General features: G+C 40.7%; 1 protein-coding gene across 1 annotated transcript in view; it reads left to right on the top strand.

The window, feature by feature from the left end:
• kalrna (kalirin RhoGEF kinase a) overlaps positions 1-25,210 on the top strand; it is a 734,185-nt gene that overhangs the window by 255,296 nt on the left and 453,679 nt on the right. The window contains exons 2-3 of the mRNA XM_072261937.1: positions 9,366-9,440; positions 10,574-10,688. Coding sequence (XP_072118038.1) covers positions 9,366-9,440; positions 10,574-10,688 — 190 coding nt within the window. The remainder of the gene's footprint in view (positions 1-9,365; positions 9,441-10,573; positions 10,689-25,210) is intronic.

The following is a 25,210-nucleotide window of genomic DNA, read 5'->3' as shown; positions in this document are numbered from 1 at the left end:
ACTTCGTTAACCTAGGGCTAAATATATTTTTGAAACCTCAATGGTTTGTTACCATTATAATTTTCCATAACTGCACAACAACCATGCATCAATGTCCATGTTATAAGTTCATATTACTGTAGAATCCTTTCAGACTTCCTTCTTCACAAAGAAGAGTGGCACGTTAGTGTAGTGGTTAGCTCAACGCTTTACAGTACCAGTGACCCAGGTTCAATTCCTGCCACTGCCTGAGAGGAGTTTATGCGTTCTCCCCGTGACTGCGTGGGTTTCCTCCATCTGCTCTAGTTTCCTCCCACAGTCCAAAGATAGTTGATAGGTTAATCTGTTGTTGTAAATAATCCCGTGAATAGGCTAGGGTTAAATTGAGCGTTGCTGGGAGGGTCTGTTCCATGCTGCATCTCAATAAATAAATAAATAAACAAACAGCTCTTGCCATTTCCTTGATGCAAGTTTGGATCACTCTCTTTGTCACCGTTAGTTCATCAGGTCTACTGGTAATGTCGTTCACTAAGATAGTTCACTTCTTTTACAGGAGTGTTCACATTGCTTTGGGTGCGGTGCATAATGTTAATCAGGTTTTCTGAAAACGCATCTTGTAAACAAGTTACTGATTATGTATTGCTGTCTTCTTTTGCCTAAGGATTAGTAATCTTACATTTTAGTTATAGAAAATCATATTTATCAATTACATGATTTCACAATACTGTACAGTATAATAATATACATAGAGGGTAAAACATTTAAAGAGGTAATGTGCCTCTATATATGTAGTGAGGTAAGGAAGAGTACAGTTCTCCTGTTGAGGAGTATTTCTGCACTTTTAATTCTTGGTTGGTTATGTCCCTCCTATGAGAGTGAACACCCATTAGTGTGCTGTAGCATGGCATTGTGATACTAACCATACCATCTGCATAAGTTTCTTCCCATTTTTGTGATACTGGAGTCTGAGTATAATTGTCCGGGTCTTCCCTTTTATTTTGTTAAGGATAGGACCTGACAGGGAAGAAATTTCACATTTTCTCAACTTTTGTGCTTTCCCAGAAAACTTTAAGTGAGCATGGGTGACCTTGTCTGTTCTAACAGACCGTGGAGTTTTTGTCAACCAAATATACAGATTGTTCCTTAACATTAAGTATAACACAAAGAGCAGTATTGTTAGGTCTAGTGGTTCTATTTGTTTCATTGTAGGAACATCACGTACTCAGTTTTATGCCTGAACCCAATAGTAAGTGAATAGCAAAATATATTTGAATAGTTGTAGATTGTGACAATATAACACTTCAGTAGGCCATGGAGGCTTTTGGCTTACATCAACATTTCTGAAGAAATTGCGAACAGATAGGTTCGAAGGTTCGTTTATTATCAAAATATACAGCTCTGAAATTCTTCTTCTCCAAATAGCCAGGAAACCAAGAAAGAAAAGAAAGACAACAGGATCATGAACCCCCAAGTCCATCCTCCCTACACAAAAAAAACAAACAAAAAAGGAACCCAGCACATCGACCCCCAAATACCCTCCCCCGCACACAAAAACAAACTGAGAAGGATCTTGTGGCAAACACAGAAAACAAAAAAAAATAAGAATGAAAAAAAAATTCACAGTCCACAGTCCAAGTCCACTTCTGAAATGCAGAAAACCTGAGCAACATTCTCCCTCTCTGTATCAGAGCGATCTCACCAGTGATAAACAGCCAGTCTCCCCTCTCTGTGCAGAGCGATCTCACCAGTGATAAAAAGACAATTTCCTCTCTCTAGCAGCAGAGTGCGCCCCTAGGGATAAAAAGGCAAGCAGCTGACATCTCAATCTCCCTCGTTGCTTGAATCGGTGAACAATGGAAGCTTTAATCGGTGAAAAGGAGTCAAACATCAGCTTGCAGCCTGCTTGCCATGAGGTTCCCACACGCTGCCTTTGCCTCCTGGAATCCCTTCAGAGACTGAAGAGCACTGAAACATGAAACGATCTCCAAACTGCAATTCACAGGCTCCAGCAGTTCCAGAATCACATTCAAGGCGATAAACAAACTTAAAAGACATAAAAAAGTGAAATATATGGTTTTGTGATCTATCCAGAAGATGTCAACCGAAAGAGTGTTGTACACAGGCACTATTTAAAAAGGAGTATAGCATTCTCCAGAGTTAGTCATCTTTCTCCTCCTGCTCAGTCCTTTATCATTGTATAACATAACACACAAGATATAGTAAGACAGATTGGTTTAAATATAAAAGTCAAAGATGCAAACCATGATTGTATAATGCTATCGTTAGCAGTGAACAACATATTTACAAAGTACAAAGTCTTAAGAACCAGCTTATTATAGAAATTATTACCTCAATTAATAAGTAAATACTGTATGTAATATCCAAATAGGTGAGTGAAAAATGTATGTTGACTCATCTTTTCGTGGGATTGTGTTAGTAGAACGATTGTTTGTGACAGACACATCCTGACACCCCCCCACCCACTCAACATGAGGCAAGAAGCATGCATACCCATGCACAACGTTAGTGATTAGAACTAGGAAAAGGAGAGGAGCAAGGATCAGATGATCAGGGCTCCTCACTCTTCCAGGGTCGAGGACGAACCAGAGGAATAAGTAAAAAGAGAGTACAAGGCAGTGTATAGCAAAACAGAGATATGAGAAATAATCCATGATAGTGCAGGTCAGGTATTGAAGTTAACAGAATCTTAGGAGTGGAACCATTATACAAAAGGCAGAAGTCACCAAACTTTGATTCTTCCAGTTGTCAATGTTTCAACAAAAGAAGTACTATAATATTAATAATTCCAATAGCTTGTGGCATTGCCTATTGGAAAACTTCAAAAAGAAAACCTTTAATCCAATTTAACGTAGTGTCAACCTATCTGCAAACTGTATTCACTGTTGCAGAAGCTACGGTAAATGTGCAATAGCTGGAAAGGTCTTGGCTATTGTTTCAGCTGGAGCATTAAGGCATTCAGGGGCTGCAAAGTCTGCAAAGGAAACTTGTGAAAGGAGATGCCTTGCTCGTCAGGTTGTGTCAGTTCAGTTACTCTGGTACTGTATTGAGAAATACTCTTGATTTAACTGAATTTCTTCTTGCCATTGTTGATGAACATCATCCTAGAATATTCTTTGTTGCATCTGTCACAAATCATTCCTTAAAACTAGACGTGTGTTTCTGTCTAGAGATATGCAAAGAGAATGACTAATCAAGTTACTCCAAGAGTCACTTTCTTTTTAAACCTTAACAAGTGGGTAATCCTTGACAGCAATATGTCTGAACAACTTCGGTCACCAGAAATTCCCACCTACCAAATGAACTGAAGGAACACATCTGTGTTATTATGAGAATGAGCTCTGACAAGGCACTGCTACTGTAATTTTTTAAAAAATCATTAAAATCATCAGGGGTTGTATTGTTTTCTTTTTTTGTTGATGGTAATACCATCCGCTGGATCCACAGCAATAATTAAAGACTTGTCTGTTTTGTAACATTGTCTATTTGAGGAGTAATGTAATCTGTGCATTCCCAAAATTCAGTATTATCAATTGGTCTCCAACAGTAAAATTTGTTACAGGCGTGTTTACCCAGTTTTTCAACTTGTAGTGAAAAGAAATATACAGTAATTGGATTCCAAAAGACACCAATAGTTTTTTTGTAAGGTATTATTCACAGCACAGCACAGCTTACTCATGACTGTTTTATTAAGAGCAAATAGGAAATCTGGGTTGATACAATAGTCTATGCGACTAAAATCTCTAAAACCTTAATAGATTTATCAGTTTCAGTTGACCAGGGAGGAAATCACTTTTATTTAACTTACCTCCTGCTTCAGTGCATCTTTCTATCTTAACTTCTCATGCAAAAACCCAGATCAAGGGCTTAGCGGAACCATTTGGAGTATGAACCAGTTATGCAGAAAATTGTCATGTAACCGTGACATCTAACAATGGAGTGGAAAAGTGGCCGTAACTGGAGAAATGGAAATGTTTAAAATCATTCTCGTAAGTATATTGATTGGCCATAAAGGGAAAAGTGCAGTAAGATATGTGTCTAATATAGAAAAGTTCATTAAAAATTATTTTCACTGTGTTCTATTCTAATGGTTTCAACATCACATTTCCATGAGTGGGACCATTCAATGACATAAAGTATCTATACTTTTCAAGTGTTGTGGGGTGCATGTCAAAGGATTTCTTTATTAGTTTGCATGGGCTAGAATCTTTCAGTTTTGTTAGTGTGCTTTTATTTACTTGGTTATTTATTGAGATTCAGCATGTGATAGGCCCTTCTGGCCCTTCAAGCCATGCCTCCCAGCAATCCTCCATTTTAATTCTAGCTTAATCGTGGGACAATTTACAATGACCAATTAACCTATCAACCAGCAAGTCTTTGGACTGTAGGAGGAAACTGGAGCACCCGGAGGAATCCCACGCAGTCACGGGGAGAACATACAAACTCATTACAGACAGTCATATTAATCACTTTTGCAAGTGATTCTTACCTTCCCATGTCATGTGCGATGCGGTCAGAGTGAATATTTAAGAGGATGGGAACAATCTCTTTGCCAGAGGCAAGGATTAAGGGTTCTAGTGTATTAGTTCGTGTATGACCAAGAGGTAAGTGCCATTTAGTGGTAGCTAAGTTAGACTTATAATTGCTCACAGATACTTTAATCTAATATTCCATGTGTCATTAAGTTTTAGGGATGTCCAAGCCAGATGAGACAATTTCCATAGTAAATGCAACTTTGCCTGCTAAAAAAGCAAATGGTAAAATAAACAGCACTGCATAATGTTATTGTAATTACAATGATTAGCAGTGAAGTATATCAAAAGGAACATTTCTTCCTGATGTTTGAGTCTTTTTTTACTCTGAAAACAATAATGCACTCTAGATGTATTATCCCTGGATAACGTATCGATGAGATCTTCCTCAAGTGAATAGGAATTTTTTCAGGTCTTCGCACATGTTTTATCTTTTCAATACATCTCACCCACTTTCTGTCAGATTTCATGGTGGACCCATGTACTGATCTAATATAAGGGTTCCACTCATGCTGAGGGAATAAATCCTGCTGGAGCAAGTTTCATGTCATCTAGGAGACAGTTTTACTTTGTTCCCTTCCTGGTCTCGATTACCACAGTCCTGACCTGATAACCTGGGTAATGAGACAAGGATGGAAACTAGGGTCAGAAATATTTTCATGAAATTTCTTTTTTGTGGTCTCCAAACTGTCTTGTCAGGTTCTTTTGCTTTCTCTTGAATTCCCATAAACTCCCTCAGTTCCTTGAGGGGAGTTGAATTGGGTGTGGGCAATGGTTGGCCTGAGTTAGCGATTAGGGTGTATTTAGGCGGACATTGTAAATTAAGAAATAAGGTGTAACTTCCTTGCGTACCTCTATTTTCACAATTGGCAAATTATTTATGGGCAGATGTACTTCAGGGACAAGGGCTTTTGGCCCCTAGAGTAAAGTAGTTTTGCAAAGCTTTGCTTAATCTGATTCCATTGGTCTACTGTGTGCCACTCGATTAGTGGTGGAGTGGAGTGCTGTCCTCCACCTATATGCCTGTTTGTCCACAAAGCCTTTACCAATGAACAAGGACCCTTGGTCGGTATGTATACAGGCTGAGGTGCCAGCCTATGGGACTATGGAGTTTTGCAGCGCAGTGACGGTTGCAGCCTTGCCTCAGGAAGTTGTGTGTTGTAACTATGCATATACCATACACAGATAAACCACCATAAGAATGTACTTATTAGGTTTCCAATAAGGTGAGTTGCCTTGGGATGCCGGAAATGGTCCTATATAATCAATATCCTATACCTGCATTGGTGTAGTCGGTTTGGTTTTTCTTATAGGAAGTGATCTTCTGACTGTTCCTTTATTATAGGACATGCATTCCGTATAATTTGCAATATATTGCTTACAATCATTCAACACGTAAGACCACCAGTATAACATAGCTAATTTCACATGAGTAGAGATTGACTGCCACCATGATTGTGTACACATCCTTGGTGGGCTTCTTGAATCAGTGCTTCCCACTTGCTTCTTATCTTTTTTAGGGCAGCATATCCAACCTTACCTTCACCTCCAGCTTCAAATTTGTACCATGTTGGAAATCGTAAAAGGTCTCATGCTTTCCCAGCTGTATATGATGAATAAACTCTTCTTGGGGCTTCCAGCCAGGTACAGGTATCAATTATAACCGATGTTTCAATGACAAACTCTACCATCTTATTAAGAGATAATGCCTTGGTTATAATCAATACCTGTATCCAGCTGGAAGCCCGAGAAGAATTTATTCATGTTAGAAATCCTTTGGAATTAGGTTCAGTAGTATGTAGGAGAATTCAAAAAACATCATTCTGGTTTTTTTATTTGTTGCTTAGTTACTACCAGACCATGGCCTCCCTTACTGTAGTAAGGTCCATCCTGATAGTTTGTTTTGCTTGTGCATCAGCTAGTTTATTACCATAGCTGCAGAACTGGCATGCACTTTGTCCCAGAATGTGTAACATTCCTGTACTGATGCTCAAGTCAATAATAATTCATAAATATTCTTCCACGTGGACAAATGTGGAAGCAATTTACCTCTGTATGTTCTCCATTCAGTAGTTGACCAGATGGGAAGATCCTTTTTTACCACATTCCTAACATGATTAGAGTCAGTACCTATCTAGACTGCTCTGTTGTGTTTACTTGTTTTAAGCATCACTCTAGGGCTTTAGCCTCTGCAAATTGAGCTGTATGATTCCCAAAAGGATGCACTTGCAACTCGTGGTTCAAATTCAGTTTTGATTAAAAATTTCCTTTTCTAATCCCTGCTCTTGTCTATAATTGAGTGGATCCATCTTTCTGGATTTTCATAGCTGATCCATTACAGTACCATATTTGAAAATATATACCATATATCATGCTATATTGCGTCGTGGAGAAGATGGTTCTGCATCTTCCATGTTGGGTACGGATTGTAAGTCATAGCTGTCAGGAATATGTTCCCACTTTAAGCTTTGCCTTGTTAAAATGTTTTCCTTTCTCCTATACCTGGTTATGGTTGGTCTCCATTCATATGTTCTTAATTTGCTAACATTTTTCAAAGCCACAAACTCTGTATAAGAATTGATTTGTCTCCTTGCAGTGGTCTTACTGCAATTAGTGTATGGAATACCATAGTAAAACATCGTTCCAAGACAGTAAGTTTCTGTTCTGTTGAGGTGAAAGTATATGAGGCAAAGTATATGGGAGCTTGTTTTTTCCCCCTCATTATAGCAGATGGCTGTAGCAGTTTTTGCAACAACACAAATTTACAGAACAAGAGATTTTGTTAAATCTTTTGTCCAGAGGTCTACTGTTTATTGAACTGCATTCATTAATTTCTTCAGTGCCTCATTATATTCTGTGATAAAAACAAAAGACTTTACATTTTTCGGTGTACATCTGTCACATAACGGTTTTGACAATTCAGCATAGCCAGATATGAAACATTTAGCACAATTCAGAAGGCAGAGGATTGATTGTAAGGCTTTTAAGGTCTTTGGATATCCTACTTGAGTGAATTTTTGGCTACATTCAGGTGTAGACATGGGCCTGATTGCCTAGGAAATTGACTTCCGTCCAAGAGTTGAGATTTTTTTTATGTTGATTGCATAGCCGCTGTCAACCTTTTAATGAGTGTCTCAAGCAATGTTAAATGCTTGTTCAGTGTATCAGCTGTGCAGCATACGTTGTCAATATATGCACAAATGCCTGGTATTCCTTGTAGAGTCTGAGTGACTCCTGCAGAAGCTATATGTGTACTATTCTGAAAACCTTATGGCAGTCTGGTCCACTGTATTGTGAGCCATCAGGTGCTGTAAAGGAGGTGTAATGTCTGTCACTTTCAAGAATTGGGTGTGACCACAAGCCATTGGACAGATCTATGCAAACTTTTATGTTTTTTATGTGCCAGTCCTTGTAGTGGTTGTTGTAATGGCTGTCACTGGGCCGAATTACATTCTATATGTTTAAACATGCTGTTTTTGTCGGTGACCAATTGCCATCATCCAACAGACTTTGCTACATTAAACATAAGTGAAATAAATCAAGAAGCTTAGTTTATCAAAACCCTTGTTTATAGAGGGAGCCTTCATCTTCCTGTAGGAATTGCTTTCCTCAGTGGTCAGGAATATACCACAGTTTTTGGCGTGTGAAAGAATCGCATGCTAATTTCGCTGGTTCAATATCAATCATCCCACAGTGGGTTAGGATGTTGATGTAGGTAATCTTAATATTTGCATAAAATATGTTTTAATTTTGCTCTGACTGTTTTATCCCGATGATAGTCTATCTGTTTCTGAATCTGTACAGTACACCTCATTGATCTGGTGCAGTTGCACCGGCTGTTGTTTTGATTAAAGTATGAATCCAACAGGAAGCATCCGGTATTCCTATTACAAATACTAGTTTAGTAGGATCTAGTGTAAAAAATTTACGGTTATTTCTATTGTTTGTTTGATTCTGTATTAACAGTATGTAGCAGTTTATAAGTTGAACACTACCTCATATCCATGTATACCTACAATTTTTAATTTACGCTGGTGGCTCCCCTAGTTTATCACCTTCAATCACATCAGAATTTAGCATTGAAATAGCTGCACCTGTATCAAAATTGCAGGGTTGTACAGCAGGGTTTGGTCTGTCTAATCTGCACCCTACTACTGTGTTCTATCCCTGCATCGTTCCAGTGTCTGGACTTGAAGAATAAAATATTCATCATGTTCAATTTGAGGAATACTCGTGTATTTCCCCATATTTCTGCTAGATTAACACATTTGTATTATCGACCAACATTTGCCTGCACGCCTGCTGGAGTCATTCTATAGTACTAGGTGAAGTGTGAAGTGCCACAGCGCTTGTCAAGCACTCTCTGAGCTAGACTGCTGCTAAATGATAATTATTTCTAAAATAATACTTTTGGTATAACTCGACCACATTGGGCGCCAACTGTGATAGTATTGGGTTTGTTGACCGTAAAGTTCTAAACTTGTGTTTTGTTCAATTTCTTTTTGCAGATAAGTTAAAAACCATAATTGCCTTTTCAGTGCATCCTAAAGAATGGTCTCTGATCAGTTCTGAAGAAGTATATGCTGCAATGTATTTCTTCAGGATCATTTGCCTAATATTACTCTGGGTTCATATTCAGTTGGATAACTTATCAGTCTCCTGGGTCCTATACGGGACTATTTAAATATGGATTACTTTGCATTCAGGTAGTCTATTAAGCAGGAAGTTCATGGAATACACAGAATGCTTGATTATTTCTATCAATAGGGCTCAGTTATTGTGATAATTGTCTTTAGTGATGAACAACATGGATAATTGCAAATATTTGTTTTACAGGACCCTTCAGAAATGATGGATTAAAATTATCTGATGTAATGCAAATAATGAAGGAAAAGGTTGCCTTTGTTTCAGGTGGGTGTAATCATATTAATTAACAGCATCCTTAGTTATTGATGGTTGAGTTGTTTTGCACTGACTATCTGAGCTATATAATCCAGACAGATCTAGTTTAATTCACATCTCTGATGCTTTTTCAAAGTGAAACTGATAATTTGGCAAAGAAAGTTCTCACTATAAGGAAAGAAAACCCAAAAGAGTCAATATGCATCATCTCCAACAAATTCCTTTGTGAACACTCAGTTCACTGACATTTCCAGAGCAGTCATATTAAAAGAGGCAGATAGCCTTCCCAAGATAGCACCAAACCGTGCTCAGCTTTCCATCTGCTAAAATATCATTTATATTCATGCTTTCTGTTATAAGGTTTCAAACTACAATCACCTTATTCACCCATGCCTCATACTGAGAAACATTAATCTCAAATGTTAGAACTTACTGCACCAAAAGAGAGTATTTGCAATGAGCTTGGACATCAAACAGGATTATGGAACTCAAAAACAATAACACATGACTTACTCTGGGTGTTGTTATTTTGTCCATGATGTGTTGAGTGTGGATGAAGATGACTGAAGACTGTGCAAAAGATTTGCTGACAGAACTAAGTTTGGTCGCTGCAGAACAGAGTAAAATATGAATAGCAAGCTGCATTGAATTTGTTGTCAAAGGGGAACTCTGCTGGCAGGATTCATTTGCATTGAATTTTGAACTTGGTTAGATGACTGTCTTTTTTACAAACTGTATCTACTGTATGGCATACACACAAAGTGCCAGAGGAACTCAGCAGCTCATGCAGCATCTACGGAAAGGAATAAGCAGTTGACATTTTGAGCCAAGACCCTTCATCAGGACTATGTCCACTGTATGGCAACTGTTGCAATAGAATGGCTCACCAGAAGAAGTAAATTAACTGAAATAGCATCTGCAGGTCTAACCTGCTCATCTGCCAGCTACTAGCTGGGAGCAGCTATCCGTTCAACTTGGCATCTCTGTCGTGATCCTTCTGGCTTTTGAAGCAGAGGATTCTTTGGAAAACCCCATTGTTTCTGATCCAATCCACAAAGTTAAACTTAAAACAATATTGTCTTTATCTGAAAAGTTGTACCATTCATTCATGCTTACATGTTGAAAATATTGTCTTATTGCAGGTGGACGTGATAAAAGAGGTGGTCCAATCCTAACATTCCCAGCTCGCAGCAATCATGACAGAATAAAACAAGAAGACCTCCGACAGCTTGTTACTTATTTAGCAAGCGTGCCAAGGTAACATAAAATATTATCTGTGACATACAGTATTTCAACCACATTCGCTCTGGCGGATGAACATGTGGCTGAGGAACTGGAGTAGGGGGCAGGGTTTCAGATTTCAGGATCACTGGGACCTCTTCTGGGGCAGGTGGGACCTGTACAAGAGAGACGGGTTACACCTGAGCTACAAGGGGACCAATATCCTTGCAGGGAGGTTTGTTAGTGCTTTTGGGGAGCGCTTGAACTAGATTTGCCGGGAACCAGAGTGCCAGAGCAGATAGTGGAGCAGGGGTGAAAATAAATTATGTTAAAAGTTCATGCAAAGTTACAAATAGAAGGGTTGTGTGTGGTGGTTTTAATCTTCTGAGTTGTGTCTATTTCAATGCAAGGAGTATTGTGGGGAAGGCTGACGAGCTGAGAGCATGGATTGACACATGGAATTATGACATTATAGCTATTAGTGAAATTTGGCTGCAGAAGGGGCAGAACTGGCAGTTTAATGTTCCAGGGTTCTGATGTTTCAGACATGATAGAGGCAGAAGAATGAAGAGTGGGGAGGGGGGTGGTGGCATTGCTAGTCAGGGAAAATGTTACAGCAGTGCTCAGGCAGGACAGATTAGAGGGCTTGTCTACTGAGACCACATGGGTGGAGCTGAGAAACAGGAAAGGTATGACCACATTAATGGGGTTGTATTATAGACCACCCAATAGTCAGCGAGAATTGGAGGAGCAAATCTGCAGAGAGATAGCAGACAACTGCAGGAAACATAAAGTTGTGATAGTAGGGAATTTTAATTTTCCACATATTGATTGGGATTCCCATACTGCTAAAGGTCGAGGCAGGTTAGAGTTTGTAAAATGTGTTCAGGAAAGTTTTCTAAATCAATATATAGAGGTACCCACTAGAGAGGATGCAATATTAGATCTCCTATTAGGAAACGAGTTAGGACAGGTGACGGAAGTGTGTGTAGGGAGACATTTTGGTTCCAGTGATCATAACACCATTAGTTTCAACTTGATCATGGATAAAGATAGATCTGGTCCTCAGGTTGAGGTTCTACACTGGAAAAAGGCCAAATTTGAAGAAATGAGAAAGAATCTAAAAAGCGTGGATTGGGACAGGTTGTTCTCTGGCAAGGATGTGATTGGTAAGTGGGAGGCCTTCAAGGGAGAAATTTTGAGAGTGCAGAGTTTGTATGTTCCTGTCAGGATTAAAGGCAAAGTGAATAAGAATAAGGAACCTTAGTTCTCAAGGGATATTGAAACTCTGATAAAGAAGAAGAGAGAGATGTATGATATGTATAGGAAACAGGGAGCAAATAAGGTGCTGCAGGAATATAAAAAGTGCAAAAAATACTTAAGAAAGAAATCAGGAGGGCTAAAAGAAGACATGAGGTTGATTTGGCAGTCAAGGTGAAGGATAATCCAAACAGCTTCTACAGGTATATTAAAAGCAAAAGGATAGTAAGGGATAAAATTGGTCCTCTTGAAGATCAGAGTGGTGGGCTATGTATGGAACCAAAAGAAATGGGGGAGATCTTAAATTTTTTTTTTGCGTCTGTATTTACTAAGGAAACTGGCAAGGAGTCAATGGAAATAAGGCAAACAAGTAGTGAGATCATGGAACCTATGCAGATTGAGGAGGATGAGGCGCTTGCTATCTTGAGGCAAATCAGAGTAGATAAATCCCCAGGACCTGACAGGGTATTCCCTCGGACCTTGAAGGAGACTAGTGTTGAAATTGCAGGGGCTCTGGCAGATATATTTAAAATGGTGGTATCTACGGGTGAGGTGCCGGAGGATTGGAGGATAGCTCATGTTGTTCAGTTATTTAAAAAAGGCTCTAAAAGTAATCTGGGAAATTATAGGCCAATTATGACGTCAGTAGTAAGTAAATTATTGGAAGGGGTACTAAGAGATGGGATCTACATATATTTGGATAGACAGGAACTTATTAGGGAGAGTCAACATGGCTTTGTGCGTGGTAGGCCATGTTTAGCCAATCTATTAGAGTTTTTCAAGGAGGTTACAAGGAAAGTGGATGAAGGGAAGGCAGTGGATGTTGTCTACATGGACTTCAGTAAGGCCTTTGACAAGGTCTCGCATGGGAGGTTAGTTGGGAAGATTCAGTCGCTAGGTATACATGGAGAGATAGTAAATTGGATTAGACATTGGCTCAATGGAAGAAGCCAGAAAGTGGTAGTGGAGGATTGCTTCTCTGAGTGGAGGCCTGTGACTAGTGGTGTGCCACAGGGATCAGTGCTGGGTCCATTGTTATTTGTCATCTATATCAATGATCTGGATGATAATGTGGTAAATTGAATCAGCAAATTTGCTGATTATACAAAGATTGGATGTGTAGTGGACAGTGAGGAAGGTTTTCAAAGTTTGCAAAGGGATTTGGACCATCTGGAAAAATAAGCTGAAAAATGGCAGATGGTGTTTAATACATAAAAGTGTGAGGTATTGCACTTTGGAAGGACAAACCAAGGTAGAACATACAAGGTAAATGGTAGGGCACTGAGGAGTGCAGTAGAACAGAGGAATCTGGGAATACAAATACAAAATTCCCTAAAAGTGGCGTCACAGGTAGATAGGGTCGTAAAGAGAGCTTTTGGTACATTGGCCTTTATAAATCAAAGTATTGAGTATAAGAATTGGAATGTTATGGTGAGGTTATATAAGGCATTGGTGAGGCCGAATTTGGAGAATTGTGTACAGTTTTGGTCACCAAATTACAGGAAGGATATAAATAAGGTTGAAAGAGTGCAGAGAAGGTTTACAAGGATGTTGCCGGGACTTGAGAAACTGAGTCACAGAGAAAGGTTAAGTAGGTTAGGACTTTATTCCCTGGAGCATAGAAGAATGAGGGGAGATTTGATAGAGGTATATAAAATTATGATGTGTATAGATAGAGTGAATGCAAGCAGGCTTTTTCCACTGAGGCTAGGGGAGAAAAAAAACAGAGGACATGGGTTAAGGGTGAAGGGGAAAAAGTTTAAAGGGAACATTAGAAGGGCTTCTTCACACAGAGAGTGTTGAGAATGTGGAATGAGCTGCCAGATGAAGTGGTAAATGCGGGCTCAGTTTTAACATTTAAGAAAAACTTGGACAGATACATGGATGAGAGGTGTATGGAGGGCTATGGTCCAGGTGCAGTGGGACTAGGCAGAAAAATGGTTCGGCACAGCCAAGAAGGGCCAAAAGGCCTGTTTCTGTGCTGTAATGTTCTATAGTTCTATGGTTCTACTGGAGGTTTTTCAAGATATACAGTATATTAATCTCATACTTTGTGTGGAAATGATTATTAAACCCATACTTTGCATTTATTGGTTTGAATGGAATTAGTGAGGTAACTTGAATGTCTTGGGGCAATTTATGTAGTGTTCATATGCGCAGATCAATTTTTGAAACAATTATTTGCATATGAATTATATGAATGGACTCATGGTTGCAGTTTCTGAGTCACGTGGGTATGAATATTGTGCCAGGGATTGGTATGGCCTATCTTTAAAATGGTCTGACTGTAAAATGATCCCATTCCATATCTCAAATCATAACCAGTATAGGTGCTAAAGAGAAGGATTCAGTCACCTGCGTCCTCAGTCTGAGATATTAACTGACTTTTTACTGTCAAAGGTGCTATGCATACTATATATTCAAAATTGGGTGTTGAGGAGGCGAATGGAGACAAAGACCAGATAAGGCTCTTCTGGTGCTGATGGGTAGGGACCTGTAGTGGTGTCCAGATGGCATAAGAGTGTAGTTTGTGTGAAGTGTAGTGCCGTTTGCCGAGCCCTCTTTATTGTCTGTCTCTTATGGATGCTGCTGAGTGATTCTTGTTCCTGGCCAATGACTTCACTGCTTATTCTGACAATTGTGTTGAGTGGGTTGAGGTTGATAGTGCTCATTGCTCCAAACCATGCCGTGATGTTGGAGGTTAATATTGATTCAATGAAGCATTATAAAATGTCTGGAGAATCGATAGCTGGACTTGAAGTTTCCACATCTTCCTAAGGAAAAAGAGTCGTTGTTGGCACTTGGAGAGAATCAACCCACCATTGGTCTTAAAGGTCGGAATCAGAATCAGAATCAGGTTTATTATCACCGGCATGTGATGTGAAATTTGTTAACTTAGCAGCGGCAGTTCAATGCAATACATAACCTAGCAGGGAGAGAGAAAAAAATAATAATATATAAAATAAAACATAATAATAAACAAGTAAATCAATTACGTATATTGATAGATTTAAAAAATGTGCAAAAACAGAAATACTGTATATTAAAAAAGTGAGGTAGTGTCCAAAGCTTCAATGTCCATTTAGGAATTGGATGGCAGAGGGGAAGGAGCTGTTCCTGAATCACTGAGTGTGTGCCTTCAGGCTTCTGTATCTCCTACCTGATGATAACAGTGAGAAAAGGGCATGCCCTGTGTGCTGGAGGTCCTTAATAATGGACGTTGTCTTTCTGAGACACTGCTCCCTAAAGATGTCCTGGGTACTTCGTAGGCTAGTACCCAAGATGGAGCTGACTAGATTTACAACCTTATGCTCTTCTTTCGGTCCTGTGCAGTAGCCCCTCCATACCAGACAGTGATGCAGCCTGTAAGAATGTTCTCCACAGTACAACTGTAAAAGTTTTTGAGTGTATTTGTTGACATGCCAAATCTCTTCAAACTCCTAATAGAGTATAGCCGCTGTCTTGCCTTCTTTATGACTATATCAGTATGTTGGGTCCAGGTTAGATCCTCAGGAATCTTGACACCCAGGAACTTGAAACTGCACACTCTCTCCGCTTCTGATCCCTCTATGAGGATTGGTATTTGTTCCTTCATCTTACCTTTCCTGAAGTCCACAATCAGCTCTTTTGTCTTACTGACGTTGAGTGCCAGGTTGTTGTTGTGGCACCATTCCACTAGTTGACATATCTCACTCCTGTGCGCCCTCTCGTCACCACCTGAGATTAGTCATAGCCATAGTCACAGTCATACTTTATTGTTCCCAGGGGAAATTGGTTTTTGTTACAGTTGCACCATAATAATAAATAGTAATAAAACCATAAATAGTTAATTAGTAATATATAAATTATGCCAGTAAATTATGAAATAAGTCCAGGACCAGCTTATTGGCTCAGGGTGTCTGACCCTCCAAGAGAAGAGTTGTAAAGTTTGATGGCCACAGGCAAGAATGACTTCCTATGACGCTCTGTGCTGCATCTCGGTGGAACGAGTCTCTGGCTGAATGTACTCCTGTGCCCAACCAGTACATTGTGTACTGGATGGGAGACATTGTCCAAGATGGCATGCAACTTGGACAGCATCCTCTTTTCAGACACCACCGTCAGAGAGTCCAGTTCCATCCCCGCAACATCACTGGCCTTACGAATGAGTCTGTTGATTCTGTTGGTGTCTGCTACCCTCAGCCTGCTGCCCCAGCACACAACAGCAAACATGATAGCACTGGCCACCACAGACTCGTAGAACATCCTCCGCATCGTCTGGCAGATGTTAAAGAACCTCAGTCTCCTCAGGAAATAGAGACGGCTCTGACCCTTCTTGTAGACAACCTCAGTGTTCTTTGACCAGTCCAGTTTATTGTCAATTCGTATCCCCAGATATTTGTAGTCCTCCACCATGTCCACACTGACCCCCTGGATGGAAACAGGAGATTCTACCAACAATGGTTGTATCATCAGCAAATTTGTAGATGGTATTTGAGCTATGCCTAGCCACACAGTCATATGTATACAGAGAGTAGAGTAGTGGGCTAAGCACACATCCCTGAGGTGCGCCAGTGTTGAAGGATTGTGGGAATGATGGTATTAAATGCTGAGCTATAGTCAATGAACAGCATCCTGACATAGGTGTTTGTGTTGTCTAGGTGGTCTAAAGCTGTGTGGAGAGCCATTGAGATTGTGTCTGCCGTTGATCTATTGTGGCGATAGGCAAATTGCAATGGGTCCAGGTCCTTGCTGAGGCAGGAGTTCAGTCTAGTCATAACCAACCTCTTAAAACATTTCATCACTGTCGATGTGAGTGCTGCCAGGCGATAGTCATTAAGGCAGCTCACGTTATAGTTGTGCCGAGGTACTTGTATTCTCCGACATGCTCTATTGACTGGCTGCTTATTTCCAAGTTTGGGACAGGGTACTGTTGTTTTCTAAAGTCCACTACCATTTATGTACTTTGTTATTCATGACATTTGATAATAAATTTACTTTGCATTTTGAAAAACTGTAAGAGTGGTTAGACATGCACAAAACCATGTTGACAATCCCTAATCAGTCCCTGTCTATCCATACGCAATCCCTTAGAATACCTTCCAGTAACTTTCCTACTGCTAATGGCAGACTCACAGGCCTATAATTTCCTGGTTGTCAGCCCTGATGGTGCAGCCCTTCATTGATTTTATTGTGGCTATTGGATTTTTTGAGTATTTCCGCAAGGAAGTGAATCTCGGGGTCGTATATGGTGACATATATGTACTTTTTCCAAACTGTTTATCTGTCATATTAATTTTCCAAATTCATTCAGACCCCCTTATCAGTGTAAGGATTACTTCCTGAGGAATTAGGAACCATAAAACAATAAAAAAGTAAGTTTTTTGTAGATATGGGCAAGGTCAATGACTTAAGATTCAAGATTATTTAAAATAATTTCCAGTACACTAATATAAAGGAGAATGAAATAATTGTTACTCTGGATATGATGCAGCACAAAAAAATACAGTAAGATAAAGAAAACAATAATTAAAAAAACAATAAATGTAAATACGTAAGATAACTTAGATTGATTGCATGTACAAAGTGATGTTAGGCACAGGAGTGTCTGTACATAAGGTAGCTGACAGGAAATGAAGAAGTGGTGGGCGGTGGAGGAGTGGGTTAGTGAGTGGAAATGTTGTTCAGCCTTACTGCTTGGAGAAAGTAACTGAGTCTGGTGGTCCTGGTGTGGATGCTACGTGGCCTCCATCCTGATGGGAATGGGACAAACAGTCCATGAGCAGGGTGGGTGGGATCCTTTGTGATGTTATTGGCCCTTTTCCAGCACCTTTCTGTATACATGTCCTTGATAGTGGGTAAGCCAGAGCCAATGATGTGCTGGGCGGTTTTGACCACCTGATAGTTACTTTATCGAACTTGTTACAGCTAAACAAAGGGCAATTGAATGAGCTGCTTCTATTTCTCCATTTATAGTGGCCACTAAGGTTGACCAGCATATGTAAATCACATTTACACAAGCAATCTCTTGCCAATCCCCACACGAACAAGAGAAAATCTGCAGATGCTGGAAATCCAAGCAACACACACAAAATGATGGAGAAACTCAACAGGCCAGGCAGCATCTACGGAAAAGAGTACAGTCGACGTTTCGGGCTGAGACCCTTCAGCAGGACTGGAGGAAAAAAAGATGAGGAGTAGATATTATAAGGTGGGAGAGGGGAGAGAGAAACACAAGGTGATAGGTGGAACTGGGAGAGGGAGGGGTGAAGTAAAGAGCTGGGAAGTAGATCGGTGAAAGAGATACAGGGCTGGAGAAGGAGGAATCTAATAGGAAAGAACAGAAGGCCATGGAAGACAGAAAGGGGGTGAGGAGCACCAGAGAGAGGCGATGGGCAGGCAAGGAGATAAAGGGAGAGAGGGAAAAGAGGATGGGGAATGGTGAAATGGGGTTGGGGGGAAGGGGACACCATTACCGGAAGTTTGAGAAATCGATGTTCATGCCATCAGGTTGGAGGCTACCCAGGTGGAATATAAGGTGTTGTTCTTCCAACCTGAGTATGGCCTCATCATGACCGGAATGGGAATAGGAAATGGAATTAAAATGGGTATGCACTGGGAGATCCCACTTCTTCTGGCAGACAGGACGTAGGTGCTTGGCAAAGCAGCCTCCCAATCTACGTTGGGTCTCACCGTTATACAGGAAGCCACACCTGGAGCACTGAACAAAGTATATGACCCCAACTGACTCACAGGTGAAGCATTGCCTTACCTGGAAGGACTGTTTAGGGCCCTGAATTGTAGTGAGGGAGGAGCTGCAACACTTGTTCCGCTTGCAAGGATAAGTGCCTCCCTTCCCTTTCTTGGTCTCTCTGTCTCTCTCTCTCTCTCTCTCTCTCTCTCTGAAGACAGCTTATCTACTGATGTCTATTATAAACCCACAGGCTCTCACAGCGACCTGGACTATACCTCTTCCAACCCTGTTACTTGTAAAAATGCCAACCCTGTCTCTCAATTCCTCCATCTTCGCTGCATCTGCTCTCAGGATGAGGCTTTTCATTCCAGAACGAATGAGATATCTTTCTTCAAAGAAAGGGGCTTCCCTTCCTCCACCATCAACGCTGCCCTCAACCGCATCTCATCCATTTCATGCACATCTGCTCTCACCACATTCCCCCACCATACAACCATAGATAGGGTTCCTCTTGTCCTCACCTACCATCCACATCCAGCACATAATTCTCTGAAACTACCACCAACTCCAACGGAATCTCACCACCGAGCACATCTTCTCTGCCCCCACTTCTGGTTTTCCACAGGGATCACTCCCTAAGTGACTCCCTTGACCATCTGACCCTCCCCACTGATCTCCTTCATGGAACTTATCCTTGCAAGCGGATACAAGTGCCACACCTGCCCCTACACCTCTTCCCTTACTACCATTCAGGGCCACAATCAGTCCTTCCATGAGAGTTGATACTTCACCTGTGAGTCTGTTGGGGTCATATACTGTGTCTGGTGTTCCCAATGTTGCCTCCTGTATATCGATGAGACTCGACATAGATTGGGAGACCGCTTCACTGCACACCTATGCTCCATCTGCCAGGAAAAGTTGAATCTCCCAGTGGCCACCTATTTTAATTCCACTTCCCGTTCCCATTCTGATATGTCAATCCATGGCCTCCTCTGCTGTGCTGTCATGATGAGGCCACACTCAGGTTGGAAGAACAACAGTTTATAATCCGTCTGGGTAGCCTCCAACCTGAAGGCATGAACTTCGATTTCTCAAACTTCCGATAATGGCCCCCCCCCCCACCTCACCATTCCCCATCCCCTTTTCCCTCTCTCATCTTACCTCCTTGCCTGCCTATTGTCTCCTTCTGGTGCTCCTCCCCCCTTTTCTTTCTTCCGCGACCTCTGTCCTCTCCTATTAGATTCCCCCTTCTCCAGCCCTGGATCTTGTTCACCAATCTATTTCCCAGCTCTTTGCTTCATCCCTTCCCTTCCCGGCTTCCCCTATCACCTTGTGACTCTTCCTCCCTCCCCCCCAACTTTTAAATCTACTCCTCATCTTTTTTTCTCTAGTCCTGCTGAAGGGTCTTGGTCCGAAACATCGACTGTACTCTTTTCCATAGAAGTTGCCTGGCCTGCTGAGTTCCTCTAGCACTTTATGCATCTTGATGATCCCCAGATGGTTTTCTAAATATCATTGCTTAGATATTTGCCTGTAATTCTAGCATCTATAATTGATCTTAAACTTCAGCCTTTCTGACTCAGATAGTGTATAAAATCAAGTGTGGCACATGAGAAACATATCATTATCAGTTTTGGATAATGACTATCCAGCAAATTCATCCCAATCGTTGTAAGTATCTGTACCAATGTCAAAGCTCAAAAACTTTAAAGTAAATTTATTGTCAAAGTACATATATATCACCAATTAGAATCAGGGGATTCATTTTCTTGTGGGCGTACTCAATAAACCCATAGAATCAATGAAAGCTGCGCCAATTTAGGTGTTCAACCAGTTGCAACAGACAATAAACAGTACAAATACAAAAAGCAACAAATAGTAATAATAAATAAATAATTTTCGAGAACATGAGATGAAGTGTCCTTGAAAGTGAGTCCATAGGTTGTGGGAACATTTCAATAATGGGGGAAGTGAAGTTATCCTCTTTGGTTCAAGAGCCTGATGGTTGAGGGATAATAACTTGGTGGTGTAAGTGCTGAGGCTCCTGTAGCTTCTTCCTGATGGCAGCAGTGAAAAGAGAGCATGGTCTGAGTGGTGCGGGTCTCTGATGATGGATGCTGCTATCCTGCATCAGGGTTTTGTGTAAATGTACTCAGTGGTGGGGAGAGCTTTTCCCATGATGGACTAAGCACTATCCACTACTTTCTGTAGGATTTTTCATTCAAAGGCATTGGTGTTTCCTTACCAGGCTGTGATGTAGCCTGTCAGTATACTCTCCACTACACATCTAAAGAAGTTTATCAAAGTTTCAGATGTCATGCGAATCTTCACAAACTCCTCAGGAAGTAGAGGTGCTGCCGTGCTTTCTCCATTATCTCACTTACATGCTGGGCCCAGGACAGGTCCTCCAAAATAATCACACTAAGGAATTTAAAGTCATTAACCCTCTCCACCTCTGATGAGGAATTAATATTCAATTTATAAAATAATGGAAATGCAATGTGTTAACAATATATTTTTGATTGCTATTTTTTGGTTTTAGTGTGATGTTAAGCCAAACTCCTGTTATTCCTGTTATGTACATTAAAACTTTCATTATATTGTTTGAAGAAATACAACTAATCTGCATGAACAATATTACTCCCCCAATCTATATCACCAAAAAAAGTGAATTGGTTTAAAGGATTCAAAGTACAAATGCAGTATACAACTCTGGAATTTGTCTTCCCCACAGCCAACCACAAAACAAAGAAGAATTTTACTTAAGTATTCACTACTGAAAAGGATCTTGGTGATTATAGGGATGACTTGCAGCAGACTGAAAAGTTTGAGCATGTAGAAAAGGATGTGCTGCAGCTTTTGGAAAACATCAAGTTGGATAAGTCACTGGGACCAGACGAAATGTACCTCAGGCTACTGTCGGAAGTGAGGGAGAAGATTGCTCAGCCTCTGGCGATGATCTTTGCATCATTAATGAGGACAGGAGAGGTTCCGAAGGATTGGAGGGTTGTGGATATTGTTCCTTTATCCAAGAAAGGGAGTAGGGATAACCCAGGAAATTATAGACCAGTGAGTCTACTTCAGTCATTGGCAGGTTGATGGAGAAGATCCTGAGGGGCAGGATTTATGAACATTTGGAGAGGTATAATATGATTGACAATAGTCAGCGAGGATTTGTCAAAGGCAAGTCGTGCCTTATGAGCCTGATTGAATTTTTTGTGGATGTGACTAAACACATTGATGAAGTTAGAGCCGTAGATCTGGTGTATATGGATTTTAGCAAGACATTTGATAAGATACCCCATGCAAGGCTTATTGAGAAAGTAAGGAGGCATGGGATCCAAGAGGACATAGCTTTGTGGATCCAGAACTGGCTTGCCCACAGAAGGCACAGAGTGGTTGTAGACAGGTCATATTCTGCATGGAGGTCGGTGACCAGCGGTGTGCCTCAGGGATCTGTTCTGGGACCCCTACTCTTTGTGATTTTAATAAATGACCTGGATGAGGAAGTGGAGGGATGGATTAGTAAATTTGATGATGACACAAAGGTTGTGGGTGCTGTTGGCAGTGTGGAGGGCTGTCAGAGGTTACAGCGGGACATTGACAGGATGCAAAACTGGGCTGAGAAGTGGCAGATGGAGTTCAACCCAGATAAGTGTGTGGTGGTTCATTTTGGTAGGTCAAATATGATAGCAGACTATAGTATTAATGGTAAGAATCTTGACAGTGTGGAGAATCAGAGGGCTCTTGGGGTCCGGGTCCATAGGACACTCAAAGCTGCTACGTAGGTTAACTCTGTGGTTAAGAAGGCATATGGTGCATTGGACTTCATCAATCGTGGGACTGAGATTAAGAGTCAAGAGGTAATGTTGCAGCTATATTGGACCCTGGTCAGACCCCACCTGGAGTACTGTGCTCAGCTCTGGTCACCTCACTTCAGGAAGGAAGTGGAAACCTTTGAAAGGGTGCAGAGGAGACTTACAAGGATGTTGCCTGGATTGGGAAGCATGCCTTATGAGAATAGGTTGAGTGAACTCGACCTTTTCTCCTTGGAGCGACGGATTATAAGAGGTGACCTGATAGAGGTGTATAAGATGATGAGAGGCATTGATTGTGTGGATAGTCAGAGGCTTTTTCCCAGGGCTGAAATGGCTAGCATGGAAGGGCACAATTTTAAGGTACTCGGAAGTAGGTACAGAGGAGATGTCAGGGGTAAGTTTTTTTACGCAGAGAGTGGTGAGTGCATGGAATGGGCTGCCGGTGGCAGTGGTGGAGGCGGAAACAATAGGGTCTTTTAAGAGACTACTGGATGGGCACATGGAGCTTAGAAAAATAGAGGGCTCTGGGTAAGCCTTGGTAGTTCTACGGTAAGGATATGTTTGGCACAGCGTTGTGGGCCGAAGGGCCTGTATTGTGCTGTAGGTTTTCTATGTTTCTAACCATTTAAAGAAAAAAACACATCAACCAACCCACCCCCATGCGCAAAAAAAATAGGCCAAACAGCAACAAAGCACATGTCAGAAACACAGGATATAAAACACAAAATCAAAAGGCATATTTTAGTTTAGCTCAGTGTTCATTGTAGTCACAAAAAAAAAGGAGTGACCAGAAACAAGAAACTAGAATGCATCATAATGAGAGTCCAATCTACAAACCGCAGCAATTAAACCTTGCTCTGGCGCCGTCGTCCGACAGCGTCGAGCGAGAAGAGAGAGATCGTTTGCACACAATGACCTTCCCTCTGGAGCAGCAATCTAGAGGGAGAGAGAGACTATCTTGCACAGACACCTTCCTCCGGCAACAGCGAGCGAGAGGCTGGTAAACAGCACTGAACACTTGCTCACCTCTGCACCCACCTTGATGATTTCAGTCTTCCTCAGCACTTAAATCGGCAAGATCGGCGAGAGATGGAGTTGATCACAAATCCCGTCTCCAAGATTCATGGCCTCCAAGCTGTACATTTTGCTCGCAGCCTCGTGGTACTCTCTCGGAGACAGCAAGGCGCCAGATCACCCGATCGACCCAAGAACACAACACCAGAATGTCGGTAACAGGCTCCAACAGTGAAAGAAGCACATCTGAAATAAAAAGATGTAAAAGATATGAAAGGAGTTGCTCTATGACCCATCTTGAGGATGTCGACCTTGGTAGTGTTGTTTGCTGGCACTAATTGCTTTCAGAAGATGTCATGCTAAATTTATGGGACAATTATTGTACAGAATAGCAGCTGTGCTCAAATAGTCACACCTGTATGATAAAAGATGTTGCATAATTATCTATTGCCAATCAGTTTGTTTCATATTGTTTCTGTTTAATCTTTTTCCTTGTTTCAATCTTTAAAATATGTAGATCAAAATAAGAATCCTTCAGAGCAGAGATTTGTAAATAGAATTTATCTAATGATGAAGAATTTTGTGTGAAAAAAATGACAGTCACTGCAACAAATATTCTACCTGCCCCTCTGACAGTCTTGCCCATTAAGGAAGATAAACCTGCATTTTCAATGACTTTTATTGAAGTTGTACAATAAGCTTATGTTTGCTTGTACCTTATGAAGCACATTTCCAATCTTAGTCACTAGCAAAGAATTTAAGAAGCTAAGTCCTTTTCTAAGATGGAAAGGAAGTTAGTTAACCATTCTACCCCAACAGCCAGATTTATCATATCTAATTGGTCCAGTTTTGAATTTTAATTGTGAAAATATTATGAGGGAAGTTTTGCAATTTTAACCTCCACTGAATTTCATTATATCTAATTTGAGGTATCTTTATGGAACTACAGTTAACTACTTCAGCTCTCTAATACTTTACCTAGTACCTATTCTTAAGGCACATGCTGTATGTATTCCATTGAAGCAGGTTAATCAGTAAATGGTGGAGGGGGAGAATTGATCATCAAAAACAGGACAAAAGCAGAAAATATTAGAAAATCTCAGCAGGTCAATAAGCTCCTATAGGAAGGAAAACAGTTAATGTTTTGGGCTTGTGACTGACCTGAACATGACTGCAAAGCCAAGAATGAAGCATTTGTATCCAAATTCAGTTAGAAGCATAGAGTGTTAATTAACTTCAAGTCAAGTCAAGTCACTTTTTATTGTCATTTCAACCATAACTGCTGGTACAGTACACAGTAAAAACGAGACAACGTTTTTCAGGACCATGGTGCTACATGAAACAATACAAAAACTACACTGAACTACAGACCTACCCAGGACTGCATAAAACGAGACAACGTTTTTCAGGACCATGGTGCTACATGAAACAATACAAAAAACTACACTAGACTACAGACCTACCCAGGACTGCATAAAGTGCATTTCAGCCTTCTTCTGAGATCTCCACCATCTTAGAAAGCAGTCTAGAGCCAGTTCAATTCACATCAGGTGATAGAAGTTGTCATCATATAGTGCAGTCAAGAGACATTTACTCACTAACTTGGACTACAAAATTTGGAAAGCTATAAACAACCAAGTGATCAGATCAACATTCTGCTGTCATGAATGGTAATGCTGAGTTTGACTTTTGCCAGATCACTCAGCTTTATAGCCTAGTCCAAAGTTCCAGAGGTGATGTGAGAGTAACTACCAAAATCTTCAAGGAAGCATTTGACCAAGTATTGATTAAGG

The sequence above is a fragment of the Mobula birostris genome, chromosome 6 (genome assembly GCF_030028105.1).
Source record: "Mobula birostris isolate sMobBir1 chromosome 6, sMobBir1.hap1, whole genome shotgun sequence".
NCBI lineage: Eukaryota > Metazoa > Chordata > Chondrichthyes > Myliobatiformes > Myliobatidae > Mobula > Mobula birostris.
The sequence above is the reverse complement of the archived record's forward strand: the minus strand, read 5'-3'. Positions and strand labels throughout refer to the sequence as shown.